Raw genomic sequence first — 17,804 nt, 5'->3', positions numbered from 1 at the left:
AATATCTGTATTTCTCACCCCTTCACTTTCATGCTCCCTTTTCTTCAGTTCTCCTCATTGTGCTTTTCTCATTCCCCTTCTCTCTGTCTTCTTCCTTTACTGCTCTTTCGTAACTCCTTTACTCCTTCTATACTACTCCCCTAGGTTTATTGCCTCCATCACTACTTTTTCAACCATGTATCTCTCCCTGTCTCCATGTGTCTCAGTCATTCTAACTGCCTTACTCCTTCTCAGTTCCTTGCTCTCTGTCTCTGTTTCTGTCTCTCTCCCTTTGTCTGTCTTACCGTTAATTTCCTTAACATCTCTGGAGCAGAATTACAAGGCCTCTGCGCCACCACTACGTCACTTTTCATAACCTACTGGTGGCGCAGGGAGCTCCTTCATATTTACAAGGAGAGGAAAAGCCACCCTGCGTGACTTTTCCTCTCCACATAAATACAGCCACTTCACACTCAGCACTGTGTGTTGAAGGGGCATTCCATGGGTGTTGTTGTGGGTGTTCCCACGCAACACACAAAGAACTAGACACATCTCCTGGTTTATGAGTAATGGTAACTCTGGAGATGCGTGTGAATGCTACGCCACCCTAGAGGTGCACAAGAACAATCTCCCCACCACGCAGGCATCATTGTACCATGGTGCAAGGGAGCCTGCGCCGGCGCATGGCTGCAGTTTGTACGCCTGCGCAGGGGAAGCATAGAGATGCGACAAAAAAAATCGTTAAAAAAAAAAGTTATAAAAAAGTTTAAGTGTTTGGATGTTGGTTGGCTCTAAAAAGAGCCACTGTGTTAATTGAGTGTTTTTTGTTACATATAAGTGAGTATCGATGCAGAGTCTAAAGATCAAAAAGAAGACTCTGTTCCCTTCATCTGTGAAATGTACTCTTGCTCTTTGGATTAGAAACATTATGTGATGAACTTCTGACGTCTCTGCACACACAAGTGTTACATGATCTAATGCTATACTAGCAGGCAAAAGTCATGTTGGGGGTAGAAATCATTTAGAAAGGGTTAAAATATGCAATAAAAAGAAATGTGTGTTTCCATAAAAAAAAAGTGGAGAATGTGAAAAGGGAGCAAGGTACAGAGTTCCTGACCCCCTACCTTTTAACAGGAGGTCCCTGAACGACCATGAAGGGTGAAAAAAACTTTATTTTATTTAAAAAATCGAGGGGAGAAAAAAAAAAGTGTTTAGATGTTAGGTGGCTCTAAAAAGAGCCGTTGTGTTAATTGAGGGACAGAGGAAAGAAAGAATGGCAAAAATTATAGGGTGCCGCACGTGTGCTGCTGTATCTTGATCTCTATTAGGGGAATGCTGGTCTCCGACAAAGCAAGAAGAGCATGACACGTATTGCACCTTATATGCACCCTCTCAAACAGAGGGTGTATGTCCAGACGAGCTGAAGAAGGTGAAGCTGCCACCGCAGATAAAGTGCTCGGCTGAGCTACCGATGATGTACTCGGCTGAGCTGCTGCGGATGTGCTCGGCTGAGCTGCAGGAGGGTTTTCTCTAGTAGCTCGAGCATAAGTCACAGGATATACATCCCTAACGTGCCTGATCATAGTGAAGATACTAAAAGAGTACTTCTTTTTAGGATCTCCTCTTGATAAGACACGACCACAAAGAGTGCAGGTGACTTTGGGAGCATTCACCTTCTTCTGCCCCTCTGTCATTTGAGATGTCATGAGTGATGTCATGAGTGATGTCACTGCCCATGTCATGAGTGATGTAATATGTGACGTCATCAGCAGTGGATTGCGGGCGCGCGAGTTATAGTTAGCTGAACTAAATATAACAGGGGAATTTCATTGTTTTTTTTACAAGCGAAATGACCAGCTAACTATAACATGTGTGAAACCTATGGTTTTTTCAGTGAATATATATATATATATATATATAAATATATATATATAAAAAATATATATATATATTATATATTCACTGAAAAAACCATAGGTTTCACACACGTTATAGTTAGGAATTAGCATTTAAAAAACCTTAGAAATTCAGTGAAAAAACCATAGGTTTCACACATGTTATAGTTAGCTGGACATTTTACTCGTAAAAAACCAATGAAATTGCCCCGTTATAGTTAGTTCAGCTAACTATAACTCGCGCGCCCGCAATGCACTGCTGATGACGTCACATATTACATCACTCATGACATGGTCAGTGACATCACTCATGACATCACTGATGACATCTCAAATGACATCACTGATGACATCACTGATGACATCATCCTTGTGATAGAGTGGCAGACCTCCTCTCACCTTAATATAAGCTTTGATACACACATTCAAAAATAGAGACTAAAAATTTCAAAACAATGGACATACCAATACCAGTTACAACAACCTCTTCAGTAATTCTAAGATCCACATACACATCCACTCATTCACCAACAGTCCTATACAGTCACTCATACATGTACTCACTCATCATATGTACTCATACATCTATACATCCTGTTACACAATGCCACTCATCCATAGAGTTACTCACACACATAGTCACTCATGCTAATAAAGAATCAAACATACATTTACTTGCATATACAGTTATACACACACCACCACACTTACTTCTACGGAAACTTACACATACTTAGTCTTTTAAACAATCACTTATAGAAACACATACTTATTCATACAGGAACTCTTTCAATCTCTCACTTTCACATATACTCACATATATACACCAATAGTCACATATACTAGTTTAAAACGTATGTAGTTACTCCTGAAGACACTATTGAGACAGTCATTCACTCACTAACACACCCATACACACACTCATCCACCCATACAGTCCTGCACACATGCTGTGTTCAACACATACAAACAGTGAGTCACTCATTCATGCACCGATGCACTACGTAATACCCCCCACCGAACCATGCAGACACTCAGACTGATACTCAAAAAAACAACTAATAACCTAAATAGGCACCCATGTAGCTACTCACCAACCCATGCAGCCACTTATACACAAAGTGAGAGACTGATACAGATATTTACATATTTAAACATTATTCACTAAGCCATGTATTCACTATGATACACTTAATCAGTCAGTTACACAATCAATTTTTCAAAAACAAATCATCCATTTAGACACTTATATACCCATTTATTCTTCCATCGACCATGAGATATACATATATAAAACATATTTAATTTTCAGAATAACACACATTCACTAGATGATGTCATCAGTGATGTCATCAGTGATGTCATTTGAGATGTCATCAGTGATGTCATGAGTGATGTCACTGACCATGTCATGAGTGATGTAATATGTGACGTCATCAGCAGTGCATTGCGGGCGCGCGAGTTATAGTTAGCTGAACTAACTATAACGGGGCAATTTCATTGGTTTTTTACGAGTAAAATGTCCAGCTAACTATAACATGTGTGAAACCTATGGTTTTTTCACTGAATTTCTAAGGTTTTTTAAATGCTAATTCCTAACTATAACGTGTGTGAAACCTATGGTTTTTTCAGTGAATTTCTAAGGTTTTTTAAATGCTAATTCCTAACTATAACGTGTGTGAAACCCATGGTTTTTTCAGTGAATTTGCAAGGTTTTTTAAATGCTAATTCCTAACTATAACGTGTGTGAAACCCATGGTTTTTTCAATGAATTTGCAAGGTTTTTTAAATGCTATTTTTTTTTTATATTCTTCATTTTTTTCAAACATATTTTTATTTTAATTTTCTTATCTTTTATAAAGACTATGCTTTAATTTTTAAAATCCTTAAATATTTTTTTTATATATATTTTTTTAAAATAAACATGTAAAATTTATTTCCAGATTTTTTTTTTTTTTTTTTTATAGTACGCGTACCGTAAGCTCACGGTAAGCGTACGGTTTACGCAACGTCCGTAATCTATCTACGCTGCTTGCGTATAGTTACGCACTTTGCGTAGCCGCGCGTACTGCGCGCGGGACGCGTGCGCGCTTACGCAACACGCGCACGTTACGCGGAAGTGCCGGGAAATGACTGTTATGCGCATGTGCGCAAGCGCGTGTCTTTTTTACGCGCACGCGTACTTTTTGCCGTAAGCGCACCGTAAGCGTACCGTAAGCGTACGGTAGGTCATGTGATCTTGAAACACAACTTTTGATTGGTTGAAACTACTTTCAGTTCTAGAACTCTCCTACACCACACCCATTCCCCTCATTTCTGCTTGTGATCCCTTGGGAGAAGGAGCTGGTTTGTCTTTGGGATACGATGGCAGAACAGCAGAGCTCTTCTGAGAGTGAGGCTAGCACCAGCAGCACTGTCTTGAGGCAGAGAGCGAGGAAAGTAAAACCTTCTTATGTTTGGGATTATTTTACTTTTCCAGAAGGCCAGCAAAAGGTGAATGCACCCTTAGTTACTTGCAAGCTGTGTCAGCGTGTACTTTCTAGAGGTAATCCTAACAGGAAGTATTCCTTTGGGAATCACACCATGAAGAGACACCTCCAGGATGTACACAGAAGGACACATGGTCATCTTTTTGGAGGTAACTCTTCAGAAAGACGAGCCAGTACATCCACAGCAGCTCAGCCTGGACCATCACCTGCAGGGCTTACTCCTTCTTCTGCAGGTCAGGTGAGCCCTTCATCTGTGGGGGGAGAATCTCCTTTTGCTGGCCCTCTGGAAATGAACCCTCGATTTCGGAAGGTTGATATTCATTGCACATTTTGTAAAGCTCTAATTTGTTATAGGGAGACCAGTGTTTCCCTAGTGAATAACAAAATAGATCAGCACATTTGTAGCTTTGAATGATTTTCCCATGGTTCCTTTCCTCTGTCCCTGCATGAACACAACGGTTCTTTTAAGAGCCAACCTTATCTTTCATCTTTTTTTTACATTTTTTTTAAAAAACTTTTTTTTTTTTTTTTACCGTACGCGTACGGTAAGCGTACCTTTTTTTTATTTTTTAAAAAAAACACTAAAAATCATTTTTCACATTACAAGGTCCTTGAAAGACTACAATTATTACTATTGACTTACCATACTCACTGAAAAAAATATTTATTCATTTGTTTTTTTAAAAAATAGTTTTTAAAATGGTTGTAGTTTACGAAAATTTTCTATATCGATCTGAAAAAAAAGAAAAAAGTATTAATATTTTTAAAACATTTTATAATACAGTACACATATTTACATTTTTTCCCAAAAAATATTTTTGCCTTATTTTTGCTGTTTTCAGAATATATTGCATTTCACTATAAATTGTGAAAGCAATTGCATTCATCATTTTACAGCGGGCAAAAAAAAATAACAATCTCAAAGATTGTATTAAAAAAGCCCAGAATCTCTTCTCACTTAAACTTATCATTACAGAAATGCATATTATTCTTAAAAAATGTCATCTAAAAACAATACTTTTTTCTTTAAAATACCGTCTGATATTTTTGTTTCAGAAGTACATTCACAATAATATATCTCAAATAACTCCAAAATACATCTGATTTTATTTCCTTTAGGCCAAATAGTATTTTTTATTCTTTCCCTGGAATAAATTTCCAAGGGAAAACCATTAAAATTCTAAAGTTTAATCTGTCCAGATCTCACCGATTCTCTGTAACATTTTGGTTCACGAAAATTTTTCGAATAATTTATTTAGTCCACAATAGAATTGCTTACTTTTCCACATGGCCAAATAGTAATTTTTGAAATTATTTTTGAAAAAATTTCCAGTGGCAGTCCAATAACATTCTAAAATTTAAAATGTGCAGAAGTTACCGATAATCTCTAAATTATTGGTTTTTCAAAATTGCATTAAAAATTTAAAAAGTCCACATTACAATTGGTTATCTTTCCTTTAGGCCAAATGATAATTTTAAAAATCTTTTTTCTACAAAATTGCAATGGTAATCCTGTAAAATGGTAAAATTATTTTGTCCAGATCTTGCCAAGTCTCTCTAAAATTTAGGTTTCAGGAAGATTAGATAGGAATTTGCTAAATCAAAAGGCAAACGTTGTTTGAAAATCAATTGGGAATCATTACACAGTGTCCATCCTTTTTCACATTTTAGATAAACTGTGTAATGTCCAGAAGTAACAGTAGGTCCATCATGGAAAATTATTGCAACAGTTACAAAAGTTTTTCCTGAAATTGATAATTGCTGTCCTGTAAACTTCTTTATTAAAGTATCCAATTTTGATCCATCAGCTCTACATCGTTGCATCATTAAAATTACATACTGTCCGTATTCCCTTAAAATTAATGTTGATAACATGTCAGAATTACACTCACCACATTTCATGCTATGATTAGCATCTTTAACTAAGTTTGCAAAAGTGACTGTTTTACTCTCTGGCAATGTCAAATAAATAAACCTTTCATTATCAACAATAGAACCACTTATATTATAACAATTATCACAACTATGTTCCCATTTATAAGAGAGACCAAAAAAAATGTCAATGGGAACTCCTTCTTCTTCCACTACCTGAAGAAAATACATCAAAAATTCGTGAGCATCTTGCTGTTCATTTTGAGAAAACTGTGTTCGTCCTGAACATACATCTAAAAGTTTTCTAATATCAGTAGCACTTTCTATTTGAGTTTTATCTTTACTCAGCTTTTGAAAAAGGAGACTGAGCTCTGAACAGAATCTTTTTCCCTGATTTATTATTATCTGCTCTTGCAAACTTTCCAGATAAAAAGCAACATTCAGCACTACATTTGCGTAGCAGTTGACACCAGAGCTATTTTCAAAATGACATCCTACAACCTGTTCTTCATTTTCCTTATTCTTTTTGCTTGCAATTACATCACTCCTCTTTTTTTTCCTCTTCTCTACATCTTCATTACAGATATTCTCATTTCTCCTTTTACGAGAAACTACACGTTTCTCCAACACAGGATACTGACCTAAATGAGGAGCATAGCTTCTTCTTAATCTATTATACTCCTTTACACAGTTTGTATCAGCACTAACTTTTGAGTCATCGAAGTCTATCATGAATAAACCTGATAATGTTTTGACTCGTGACAAAGCAACATATGCCATACCTTCTTTGAACACACTAGATCCAATGTTCACAAATGCACAATCTACAGTCAATCCTTGAGACTTGTGAATAGTTACAGCATATGCTAGAGAAAACGGAAACTGCTTCCTACGTACATATAAGTCTTTCACAAGCATGAAACGAACTGAACAACGACAAATGTCTTTAACTTCCTCTATCTGATCAAATTTTATTTTTAACCATTCAATTCCATCTTTTTTCTGATAATTAATAAAACCCACAACTCTTCCCATCGCTCCATTTACTAAGCCTTTTTCAACATCCAAATTTCTCCTTAAAAACACTCTACAGTTCATGCAAACATATAGATTTTTTTCTAATCCTGCTGTTTTGGAGATGTTCTTCTCTAGTGAGTCCAATTTATTTTTCAGTTTGCCTGTTACTGTGACAGTAATTCTTCCATCCTCAATTTTGTCCACTGCTTCCAATTTCATGATCTCTTCCTTTTCCAATTTCAAAAGCTCCTCATTGAATATTGAGCATTCACGTAGAGTTGGCATTAAGCAGATGACACTTTTGTTTTCTGCAATGTTCTTGTATATCTTCTCTGCAACTATTTCTTCCTTTGGAAATAAATTATGTAGCAGCCGAGTCTGTAATGCTTTTTTGCCAGCTTCTGTGAGTAGTCCAATCCTGATATCTTTCAGAATACTTCCATATTCTTCATCGTTTGCTTGCCTCATATTAGTTGTAAGTTCCTTGTACTCAAAGAAGGACCAAATATTTGTATTACCGATGCTTCCCAATGACTTCTTCGTGTCTTCATGTGTCACAGTATTAAACACTGGTTGTCCTTTAACCGGAGTAAGTTGCAAAAGATCCCCAAAAACGATGACGTGTTTTCCACCAAATAACACGTCATAGTCTGTCTTCAAAATTTGCTGCATTCTTAAATGCACAAAGGCAAGCATTAAGTTTGATACCATGCTCACCTCATCAATAATGAGAACTTGCATCTTCTTCAATACTCTTGAAACTTCCAAGCATGCTTCTCCAGTTAGCTTGTTGAATTGTATTTTGTTCTCATGCTCCACTGGTAACATTAGCAAACGATGTAAGGTGATTCCTTTTATGTTATATGCTGCTAACCCAGTTGGAGCAGTAACCACACAAGACAAAGTAGAATCTGTTTTTTGCTTTAGGTAGCTTCTGATGACTTTAATTAGGAAACTTTTTCCAGTGCCAGCTTGTCCGCTTACATACATCCTGATTGGATGAAATGATGTGCATGAGCACTCTTTTTTTTCATGTAGAAATCCGTGATCAATTTTGTTTTTGATCTCTTCATAAATTTGTTGCTGCTCTTGATTCAGTTGTCTTTCCAAATTTTCTAAGTCTATAAATGCTTCTTGAGCTTGATTCATAGCCGTTTCCACTTCATTCATGGCTATTGATGCTTCATTTTCAACGATTGGTTGTCCTAGGGGATCTTGACTGTATGTTCCTGAACTTTGGCTGTCCTGAGAACTGTCTCTAGCAATTTCTGCTGCAATTGTAGTTTCCTGTTCAATTTCTTCATTTAACATTTGCAGATAAGTTGAGAATGTACTGCATTGTATGCTGTCTTTGCAAGCATTAAAAGAATCTTCATAGCTCTGGAATTCTCCCAGTAGTTCATCCTCTGAACGCCATGGTTTAAACAACTGTAAAAGAGCCAAGTAGTAAAATTCTTTCTTGTCGGTAGTGTCGCAACTCAGCTTCCGGTGATTTATCAAACTTCCTTTGGTTTGCTTCACCAAACATCCTTCTTCACCAACGACTTTATATTTTCCATTATTGATGTCTTCTGCAGCTTTCCGTGAATAAATGTAGTTCTGCAGCACTTCATAGAGACACATGTTCTCCAGATGATGACTTCTCTTGGGATAATATGTGTCCAACATGTTTGTTTTCAATATATCTGTACTTTCAGGTTCGAACTGTGCCAAATATTCAATTTCTCCAACAGATTTCAGTACCCGATTTCTCATTGCTGCAAGGCCTAAACTTGCCCAAATTATTCTTCTTGACTTCGAGTAGAGACTTGCAGAAGATAATCTATCTGAACATTCGTAGGATCCAATTTCTCGATGCGATAACATCTTCAAACTGAAACTGTACAGCTTCTTACTGACAGTCTTCTCGTGAGAAATCTCTTCCCACATTTCCTTCAATTCTGTTTTTTCTGATTTCGTAATGTAAGACGTTACATATCGAGCAACAGCAATGGAATTGTCAGCAACATACTGTATATCCATGTTAGCGTTCCACATGGATAAAATGACTGGGTTGTAGTCATTTATATTTTTTGATTCTTCTTTTCTTTTAAGGTTGTAGGTATTCTTAGGTGATTTTCTTGTGATAGTATGTCTCACAGCTGACATAAAACTGTTGACTCTTCCATTTGTAAGAACAGGTCTAGGAAATCCAAATCGACATTTAGTGTAGTATTTTTCTTTGCTCTTGTATTTCCGTCGACAGTATTTTCCACACCGATGACTTTGGAAACGTAGAACTTGCTCCTTTAACTTGTACTCTTCTGTGCTTTTAGGTATAGCACATGTTGCATATTCTTCAATGTAAGATAACACTGCTTCATCAGTATCTGTTCCAAACTTTGGGGCATCCTTGATCCACAGCAGCATATGAATATGAGGAGCACCTCTTGCCTGGTACTCTTTTCTCCAAAAGAAATCCACTACTTCTCCAAGGGGTGGATTTTTTTTATTGCAGATGAAGGACATCATAGCCTCAAATCTATGATTGAAATATCTGCAAACATTAACCGGATCCAATGAGCACAGTTCTCCTGCTGTCTTGTATTCGATGTTTTCAATGTTTGAATTGGCCTCTCGTAGAAAATCCAGTAAATCATCCCAAGCGTACTCGGCGCAGCTTAGGGTAAGGAACCATGTTGGTGTTCCTAAATTGCGTAACATGCATTTTAGTTCACCATGGCGTCGGTACCAATATTCATTTGTCCCACGCTGACAAGCCATCAGATTGATCAGTTGTGTTTCCAAATGATCATCTCGGTGCTGCACTTTCTCCATAAAATCCTTAGCAGACACATTTTGTAAATGTACTCCACTTTTTAAAATGTGATTTACTGCATAAGACAGTGCAGACAAGTCGCTTTCAAATAAAAGATGGAACAAATAAGGGATACTTTGTCGAAATCTGGGATCTTCAGCATATAGTCTTGTAGTCCGATACTCAGAAGCTGGAATCTGTTCCGGACGTTCATCGTATCGTCCTCCTTTTCCTTTAGGAAACAGCTGGGGAAAACATCGAGCTTCCAAGCTCTCCTCCCATACACTCACGGGATTTCCTTTTGCTTTCTTCATCTGAAAGAGATCAATATTGTCTCCCATAACTTCTTTCGAATGGAGAGGATGTATGCTAAAATGTTCATAAATTTCTTCTTCCTTTGACTTGTCCACTTTTTCAATTTGTCCACTTGGTGTTTCTGTATCTCCTTGTAAATCTTCTTCTTCTTCTTCTTCTACTATATAAATTGATTCATACCATTTGTTATTTTTTTTCAAATACAAATTTGCTCTTTGTACTTTCCGCACATCTACCAGCTCCTGCCAAATCTTCTTATTCTTTGTAGGTACACCATTAACCAGAATAATTAATGGTTCAGTTTCCAAAGTATCCGCATCAATAGTTTCCATATTTTTTTTCAAATCCAAGGGCAAATACACCACTCTACCTTTTAAACCTCTCACTAAATCTGAAGGAGGTAATTTACCAGTTTTGGGCTCCATACGTACTATGGTCTGGAACGGATGAACACATTGAATGAGTATAGACTCATATGTATTTAATTCAGAAAGTTCAGCAGGAATAGCATCCAATTCTAAATTATTATGTACAGCTCTGGTCGGCATTCTATTTTCCTCTAACTTGTTGTAGCAGTATTTACAAATACGCTGATCTTCACCCAATTCAAAACAATTTTCAAGAAATATATATGTTGCAAAATCCATCCACTTATAATTATCTTCATTTTCACTCTTTCTGTAGAGATCAACATTCCTAGTTTGTTTTCTATAATGAGTTCTGCGGCAACAAATACAAGTAACATTTGGTCTTTCATTAGAGACTATTGCAAATTTTGTTATGTGATCATTAAATGTCTTACTTACACAAGGTTCTACATTCTCTTCCACTTCTGCCTCATTTACTGTGTCCTTCTCTGCACTGTTTTGTTCAGGACCAAAGTAACAAAACTGAATTTCATCAACAACCTTCTCTACATCTGATACCGTTCCTCGGAACAGAGCCCTATTCAATTCATTTAACTTTATTGCTGGACTTTTGGCAAAATACAACCGTCTCACAAACTTTCTCATTTCAGTATGATGAACAGCCAGCATCCTAAAATGATGGAAAACACTATTGCACACTTTTCTAGATAGACAAGCAAGAGAATGACCCTGCAAACCAGTATTCTCTCTCACTCTGCATGGATCCAGACTTTGAAGCACCTTAATCTTTTGTTTTACACTTTTTTTACTATATTCTCTTAGAAACTCTCGAAATCTGTCAATAGATTCCTGACGCACAGTGCAAATACTACTACAATTCCAAGTGTACACTGGGGCTTTAGGACGTCTCCCCATTGCCTCATCTGCCATCACTTGTACCTCATCTCTTGGAACCATTATCTCCTTCTCCATTATGCAACCATTTTTTACTTCGTATGAACGACCTCTGGTGTCAACTGCATGCAGCAAACTATTACTTTGAAAATAGCTCTCTTCATTAAAAAAAGGTTCACTACTTGAGCTATGCATCCACTTTCCTAAAAACACTTTACAAAAATTTGTTCTGTTCACTACTCTTTTGCTTTTGCTTTGTGATTTCAGTACATTAACCATTTTATCTAATGTACGCATCCTATTCAAAATTAATATGAATAGTTTCCTTTTTAATTCTAATGCCTTTGCTGCAATGGCTTCAATTTCTTTTTTTCTCTTATAATATTTAGCCTTTTGCTTATATTTCTTTATATCCTTTATCAAATTGGACATAACTCTTCTCTGAAACATTTTTCTACGTATCTCTTTAAATGCTGTTTTTCTGTTTATGTTAAACTTTTCAATTGCAGAAGGTATATTTGCATTAACTAAATCCTCAATTTTTTGCTGTTCTGTAGGTTTTGTTACATTTTTCCGAGAACAGACATTTTGTACATTTTTGTTTGTTTTCAATATTTTGTTTAGGAATTGTCTTTTTTGCTTACCAGAAGATTTTTTCTTTTTCCCAACATCAGCATCTTCTACTAACTTTGGTCCTCCAGTTGTCCTCAAATATAGTTTTTTTTTTAGCGTTTTTTGAACTCGAGATTTTGTAGGCATCTTAAATTTTGTTCACTGTTCTTCAGCAATACCTGCAAAAAAACTAAAAAAAAAATTCTTTATTGTATTTAAATATATTACTACATTTCTTTTCACAATAGTCACAAAACGAAATTTCTTTGCCAATTTGAATGCACACAAACTCCTCTTTTTTTTTGGGCAAGTGAAAATCTGTATAACAAACTGTCACATTATGAAACCAAGCTGTTTTTTTTTCAGACCACCACCGTGTGTATTCTCTGTGACTGCCTACACTCCAGCAGGGGCAACCAGCCTTAGTGATGCTGAATGTATTTGCATTACAGACTTAAACCTGAAAACCCCACTCGCTTCTAATTACTGTGCATGACTATACATGGCAAGCACATGGGTGTGTGCTAAACCTCTGCTTCTTCCCCCAAAAATTCGCTCCTCTTTTCCATCTACTGCAACTGTGAAATCACCAGAGCAAGACGCAATACATTTCTGCCTATAATTCTTCTATGCACACAGAGTCATGTTTTCACATTAGTGCCAAAACGAAATTTCTTTGCCAATTTGAAAGCACACTTACTGCTCTTTTTTTTTTCGGGCCAAGTGAAAATCTCTTTTTACACTTTGAAATCACTTTTACAGACTGACACATTCTGAAACCTTTTTTTTTAAATTTATTTAAATGCACATGTCCAAGCTGTTTTTTTTTCAGACCACCACCGTGTGTATTCTCTGTGACTGCCTACACTCCAGCAGGGGCAACCAGCCTTAGTGATGCTGAATGTATTTGCATTACAGACTTAAACCTGAAAACCCCACTCGCTTCTAATTACTGTGCATGACTATACATGGCAAGCACATGGGTGTGTGCTAAACCTCTGCTTCTTCCCCCAAAAATTCGCTCCTCTTTTCCATCTACTGCAACTGTGAAATCACCAGAGCAAGACGCAATACATTTCTGCCTATAATTCTTCTATGCACACAGAGTCATGTTTTCACATTAGTGCCAAAACGAAATTTCTTTGCCAATTTGAAAGCACACTTACTGCTCTTTTTTTTTCGGGGGCAAGTGTATATCTCTTTTTTCAATTTGAAATCACTTTTACAGACTGACACATTCTGAAACCTTTTTTTTTAAATTTATTTAAATGCACATGTCCAAGCAGTTTTTTTTTCAGACCACCACCGTGTGCATTCTCTGTGACTGCCTACACTCCAGCAGGGGCAACCAGCCTTAGTGATGCTGAATGTATTTGCATTACAGACTTAAACCTGAAAACCCCACTCGCTTCTAATTACTGTGCATGACTATACATGGCAAGCACATGGGTGTGTGCTAAACCTCTGCTTCTTCCCCCAAAAATTCGCTCCTCTTTTCCATCTACTGCAACTGTGAAATCACCAGAGCAAGACGCAATACATTTCTGCCTATAATTCTTCTATGCACACAGAGTCATGTTTTCACATTAGTGCCAAAACGAAATTTCTTTGCCAATTTGAAAGCACACTTACTGCTCTTTTTTTTTCGGGCCAAGTGAAAATCTCTTTTTACACTTTGAAATCACTTTTACAGACTGACACATTCTGAAACCTTTTTTTTTAAATTTATTTAAATGCACATGTCCAAGCTGTTTTTTTTTCAGACCACCACCGTGTGTATTCTCTGTGACTGCCTACACTCCAGCAGGGGCAACCAGCCTTAGTGATGCTGAATGTATTTGCATTACAGACTTAAACCTGAAAACCCCACTCGCTTCTAATTACTGTGCATGACTATACATGGCAAGCACATGGGTGTGTGCTAAACCTCTGCTTCTTCCCCCAAAAATTCGCTCCTCTTTTCCATCTACTGCAACTGTGAAATCACCAGAGCAAGACGCAATACATTTCTGCCTATAATTCTTCTATGCACACAGAGTCATGTTTTCACATTAGTGCCAAAACGAAATTTCTTTGCCAATTTGAAAGCACACTTACTGCTCTTTTTTTTTCGGGCCAAGTGAAAATCTCTTTTTACACTTTGAAATCACTTTTACAGACTGACACATTCTGAAACCTTTTTTTTAAATTTATTTAAATGCACATGTCCAAGCTGTTTTTTTTTCAGACCACCACCGTGTGTATTCTCTGTGACTGCCTACACTCCAGCAGGGGCAACCAGCCTTAGTGATGCTGAATGTATTTGCATTACAGACTTAAACCTGAAAACCCCACTCGCTTCTAATTACTGTGCATGACTATACATGGCAAGCACATGGGTGTGTGCTAAACCTCTGCTTCTTCCCCCAAAAATTCGCTCCTCTTTTCCATCTACTGCAACTGTGAAATCACCAGAGCAAGACGCAATACATTTCTGCCTATAATTCTTCTATGCACACACAGTCATGTTTTCACATTAGTGCCAAAACGAAATTTCTTTGCCAATTTGAAAGCACACTTACTGCTCTTTTTTTTTCGGGCCAAGTGAAAATCTCTTTTTACACTTTGAAATCACTTTTACAGACTGACACATTCTGAAACCTTTTTTTTAAAATTTATTTAAATGCACATGTCCAAGCTGTTTTTTTTTCAGACCACCACCGTGTGTATTCTCTGTGACTGCCTACACTCCAGCAGGGGCAACCAGCCTTAGTGATGCTGAATGTTTTTGCATTACAGACTTAAACCTGAAAACCCCACTCGCTTCTAATTACTGTGCATGACTATACATGGCAAGCACATGGGTGTGTGCTAAACCTCTGCTTCTTCCCCCAAAAATTCGCTCCTCTTTTCCATCTACTGCAACTGTGAAATCACCAGAGCAAGACGCAATACATTTCTGCCTATAATTCTTCTATGCACACAGAGTCATGTTTTCACATTAGTGCCAAAACGAAATTTCTTTGCCAATTTGAAAGCACACTTACTGCTCTTTTTTTTTCGGGCCAAGTGAAAATCTCTTTTTACACTTTGAAATCACTTTTACAAACTGACACATTCTGAAACCTTTTTTTTAAATTTATTTAAATGCACATGTCCAAGCTGTTTTTTTTTCAGACCACCACCGTGTGTATTCTCTGTGACTGCCTACACTCCAGCAGGGGCAACCAGCCTTAGTGATGCTGAATGTATTTGCATTACAGACTTAAACCTGAAAACCCCACTCGCTTCTAATTACTGTGCATGACTATACATGGCAAGCACATTGGTGTGTGCTAAACCTCTGCTTCTTCCCCCAAAAATTCGCTCCTCTTTTCCATCTACTGCAACTGTGAAATCACCAGAGCAAGACGCAATACATTTCTGCCTATAATTCTTCTATGCACACAGAGTCATGTTTTCACATTAGTGCCAAAACGAAATTTCTTTGCCAATTTGAAAGCACACTTACTGCTCTTTTTTTTTCGGGGGCAAGTGTATATCTCTTTTTTCAATTTGAAATCACTTTTACAGACTGACACATTCTGAAACCTTTTTTTTTAAATTTATTTAAATGCACATGTCCAAGCAGTTTTTTTTTCAGACCACCACCGTGTGCATTCTCTGTGACTGCCTACACTCCAGCAGGGGCAACCAGCCTTAGTGATGCTGAATGTATTTGCATTACAGACTTAAACCTGAAAACCCCACTCGCTTCTAATTACTGTGCATGACTATACATGGCAAGCACATGGGTGTGTGCTAAACCTCTGCTTCTTCCCCCAAAAATTCGCTCCTCTTTTCCATCTACTGCAACTGTGAAATCACCAGAGCAAGACGCAATACATTTCTGCCTATAATTCTTCTATGCACACAGAGTCATGTTTTCACATTAGTGCCAAAACGAAATTTCTTTGCCAATTTGAAAGCACACTTACTGCTCTTTTTTTTTCGGGCCAAGTGAAAATCTCTTTTTACACTTTGAAATCACTTTTACAGACTGACACATTCTGAAACCTTTTTTTTAAATTTATTTAAATGCACATGTCCAAGCTGTTTTTTTTTCAGACCACCACCGTGTGTATTCTCTGTGACTGCCTACACTCCAGCAGGGGCAACCAGCCTTAGTGATGCTGAATGTATTTGCATTACAGACTTAAACCTGAAAACCCCACTCGCTTCTAATTACTGTGCATGACTATACATGGCAAGCACATGGGTGTGTGCTAAACCTCTGCTTCTTCCCCCAAAAATTCGCTCCTCTTTTCCATCTACTGCAACTGTGAAATCACCAGAGCAAGACGCAATACATTTCTGCCTATAATTCTTCTATGCACACAGAGTCATGTTTTCACATTAGTCCCAAAACGAAATTTCTTTGCCAATTTGAAAGCACACTTACTGCTCTTTTTTTTTCGGGGGCAAGTGAAAATCTCTTTTTACACTTTGAAATCACTTTTACAGACTGACACATTCTGAAACCTTTTTTTTAAATTTATTTAAATGCACATGTCCAAGCTGTTTTTTTTTCAGACCACCACCGTGTGTATTCTCTGTGACTGCCTACACTCCAGCAGGGGCAACCAGCCTTAGTGATGCTGAATGTATTTGCATTACAGACTTAAACCTGAAAACCCCACTCGCTTCTAATTACTGTGCATGACTATACATGGCAAGCACATGGGTGTGTGCTAAACCTCTGCTTCTTCCCCCAAATATTCGCTCCTCTTTTCCATCTACTGCAACTGTGAAATCACCAGAGCAAGACGCAATACATTTCTGCCTATAATTCTTCTATGCACACAGAGTCATGTTTTCACATTAGTGCCAAAACGAAATTTCTTTGCCAATTTGAAAGCACACTTACTGCTCTTTTTTTTTCGGGCCAAGTGAAAATCTCTTTTACAGACTGACACATTATGAATCCACCATGTGTAACTACAACAAAAACAATTCCCATTTCTATTATTCATTTCTTAAGTTACCACATACATCCCCTCTCAAACTGTAAACTCACCTTTAAAATTAGTTAGTTGTGAAAGAAATGTGTCACTCAAACAGCAGATTATCAGAGCCAGGATCTCTGTTCTGTACACCTCTCTCCTCTCAGCAGAACCAGATAATGGCAAACTTTCCCTCTATTTTTCCACACATATACATGTAAGTTTCAAATCTCAGTGCTTCCCCCTTTTTTTCAAATGTAATGACACATTTCTATTGGTTGAAAACCAACCCTTTTCCAAAAGTACCCTGCCCCCAACTTGACTTCTGCCTAGTACCCTTCCCCCAACTTGACTTCTGCCTGCTACCATAGCAACAGCTCATGGAACACTGCTGTGTGCAGTTAGGTCAGAAGTTCGACACACAATGTTTCAATTCCACAGAGCAAGAGTGCTTGACTTTTCAAACCTAACTGCAAATCCATAGTACTGTTCTTTGGTTACACATTTTTTTGTACCAATACAAAACATGCTTCTATTAATTTTCACATACAGCCTAGTTTTTTTTCTAGAATGGTATGAAACAGCCAATCAGTTCTTTTTGTTTT

The 17,804-nt window shown here is 37.3% G+C and overlaps 1 protein-coding gene across 1 annotated transcript in view; it reads right to left on the bottom strand.

Moving 5' to 3' along the window:
- Nucleotides 1-17,383, bottom strand: part of LOC146830621 (uncharacterized) — a 33,559-nt gene extending 16,176 nt beyond the window's left edge. The window contains exons 1-2 of the mRNA XM_085603765.1: nucleotides 17,274-17,383; nucleotides 6,313-12,428 (exon numbers count right to left, since the gene is read on the bottom strand). Of these exons, the coding sequence (XP_085459891.1) occupies nucleotides 6,313-12,385 (6,073 nt within the window). The 5' untranslated portion in view covers nucleotides 12,386-12,428; nucleotides 17,274-17,383. The remainder of the gene's footprint in view (nucleotides 1-6,312; nucleotides 12,429-17,273) is intronic.
- Between the last annotated feature and the right edge of the window lie 421 nt (nucleotides 17,384-17,804).

The sequence above is a fragment of the Triturus cristatus genome, chromosome 5_1, assembly GCF_964204655.1.
Source record: "Triturus cristatus chromosome 5_1, aTriCri1.1, whole genome shotgun sequence".
Classification (NCBI taxonomy): Eukaryota; Metazoa; Chordata; class Amphibia; order Caudata; family Salamandridae; genus Triturus; species Triturus cristatus.
The sequence above is the reverse complement of the archived record's forward strand: the minus strand, read 5'-3'. Positions and strand labels throughout refer to the sequence as shown.